The sequence below is a fragment of the Anneissia japonica genome, unplaced genomic scaffold (assembly GCF_011630105.1).
Source record: "Anneissia japonica isolate Jap-2015-1 unplaced genomic scaffold, ASM1163010v1 scaffold6016_len257023_cov185, whole genome shotgun sequence".
Taxonomy (NCBI): domain Eukaryota; kingdom Metazoa; phylum Echinodermata; class Crinoidea; order Comatulida; family Comatulidae; genus Anneissia; species Anneissia japonica.
In genome coordinates, this window is record NW_022744250.1 from 13,096 (window position 1) to 15,287 (window position 2,192).

Genomic DNA, 2,192 nt, shown 5'->3' on the forward strand with positions numbered 1-2,192 from the left:
TATACACTCTAGGCATTATATCATTTCTTTACAATATCTAGTGTATAATATCATATACGATGTGTATACTACAGCTGAATTGTTAGTTTTATATTATCTAATTTCAGGAAGCGAAAAAGGTCGTTGTCGTGACCTGGTCTCGTTTTCATCTCTTCTGGATCGTAAAGTACGAGGCACCTTCGGAGATCCGGCCACCGGTTGGCTAAGTAGGTCACTGATTTACCTGAACAGCATCTTAATGAGAACAAACATTAATTGGAATAAAACGTAAATGTCGTAAATGTCTCTCCTTAATTGTTTCAAAAACAGCCTGCAGCTTGAATTGCATGCCGTATGTAATAATACGGTCCCAATAGTTTAACATGTCAAGTGATTTACATAAATGAATTATGGGAGATAATACGACAGTACTCATAGATTGAACTTAGACCATTAATATCAAGGTCTATGATTAGAGTATATTAATATTAATGATAATATACATTATACTTAGGCCTATTATTATTACAACCCATAATTATATTAATACACTTGATAATACTATTTATTATGATTAATGATGACGATAATGATAATGATGATGATGGTAATAATCATCTTAATTAACATCATATTACAATCTTTGTTATTATCCATCATCGTAATCGTAATGAGAGTTGGGTTGGTGAAATCTGTCCAGAATACGGGCTGTATGGGGGCGCTGTTGTCCAGAATAGTATGGGGCGCTGTTGTCCAGAATACGGCGGAATACGGGCTTTCTCTGTCCAGAATGAATACGGGCTGTGAAATTTGTCCAGAATACGGGCTCTGAAATCTGTCCAGAATACGGGCTATATGGGGCGCTGTTGTCCATAACGGGCTTTCTCTGTCCAGAATACGGGCTGTACCTACTGCGTAATGGTGGCGTTAATAAAGATAACGATGATGATTATAATTATAATGATGATGACGATGATGGTGGTAATAGAGGTGATGATGTTAATAATATGTTTGCGCAACGCGCCTATAAGCATATCACTGAGCAATTCAGACATATTGTTTCAGTTGCTTTCCATCCAATTAAAAATAAATATATAAATAAATAATAACATGCAAAACAATAAATAGTTAAACATTATATTTGTCTTGTTCATCTAGAGTTCACTTATTGGTTAAGCTTCTTCCATATCATCGCCATGGTTACGGATATCCTAGCTGTTTTGGTTTTCGCATGCGCAGTTATGACCAACAAAGATGATCATTTTATATTCATATCAGGATTCACATTTGTTATCTCAGGTTGGTGTCAATTTGTATTGCTATCTACTGGTTTAGATTTGCTGTTTAGTTTCTGCAATTCCAATAATGGTTATGTGGAATCGAATCAGACATCTTACAATAAATGCCAAGTGATATGGATTACGGTGGTCCATAAGTTTCACGTGACACTTATGGACCACCGTAATTATTGGGAAGAAACATGGGCAGGTTAAATTTTAAATTGTGAATTCTGGGTCAGATTCCTTCTCTGTTTCTGTGTTTGAGTTCAGTTGAGGTTGATTTTAGGGATTTTTCATACGTTTTATACGTATATAAATCGGGTTTTTTATATATATACGGTAGCTTAGGTCTATAACGATGTAAACGTGAAAGAAGAGGAGCCCATTACAGGTGTAAAAAACGTTGGCCAAACTAGAAGTCGTTGTATAACCCGTGCCTTCTGTTGCCAACCCTTTGGCCACAGAGGCTTTGTTCAGGCTTCCAACCAAATCGGAAAGCATGACTTATTTCACACTCTTTTGTATATGCGCTGAAGAGCGCTAGTTCTAGATGCACTACTTATTATATATCAACATGATAGGCCTACGCCTTCACTTGGAATGACAAGGCAGGATCACCAAAGAAACACTATATTGGAAAGCATACATGGAAAAAGACTAACTCATAATTGTCTTGCTTTGATGCTTTGAATAGAACTATATAATGATAATGGAAATTTTCCTGCATTTCTATAGCGCCTTCCACATTAAAAATCGTCTCAAGGCCCTTTTAATTCAAAATTTAAAAAAAATTAAACAAAAACGTGAAATAATATATATATCATATATATATATATATATATATATATGTGTGTGTATAATATATACAGTATATGTAGATAGGTCCATATTATATAGGCCTACATATATATATAAAATTAAACAAAAATGTGA

At 34.6% G+C, this 2,192-nt stretch overlaps 1 protein-coding gene across 4 annotated transcripts in view; it reads left to right on the plus strand.

The window, feature by feature from the left end:
* Positions 1–2,192, plus strand: part of LOC117119597 (voltage-dependent calcium channel gamma-5 subunit-like) — a 9,514-nt gene that overhangs the window by 5,836 nt on the left and 1,486 nt on the right. For 3 of the 4 annotated variants that reach the window (XM_033264427.1, XM_033264426.1, XM_033264425.1), the window contains exons 3-4: positions 108–206; positions 1,138–1,278. In XM_033264427.1, the coding sequence (XP_033120318.1) occupies positions 108–206; positions 1,138–1,278 (240 nt within the window). The remainder of the gene's footprint in view (positions 1–107; positions 207–1,137; positions 1,279–2,192) is intronic. The other variant, XM_033264428.1, reaches the window with a different exon arrangement.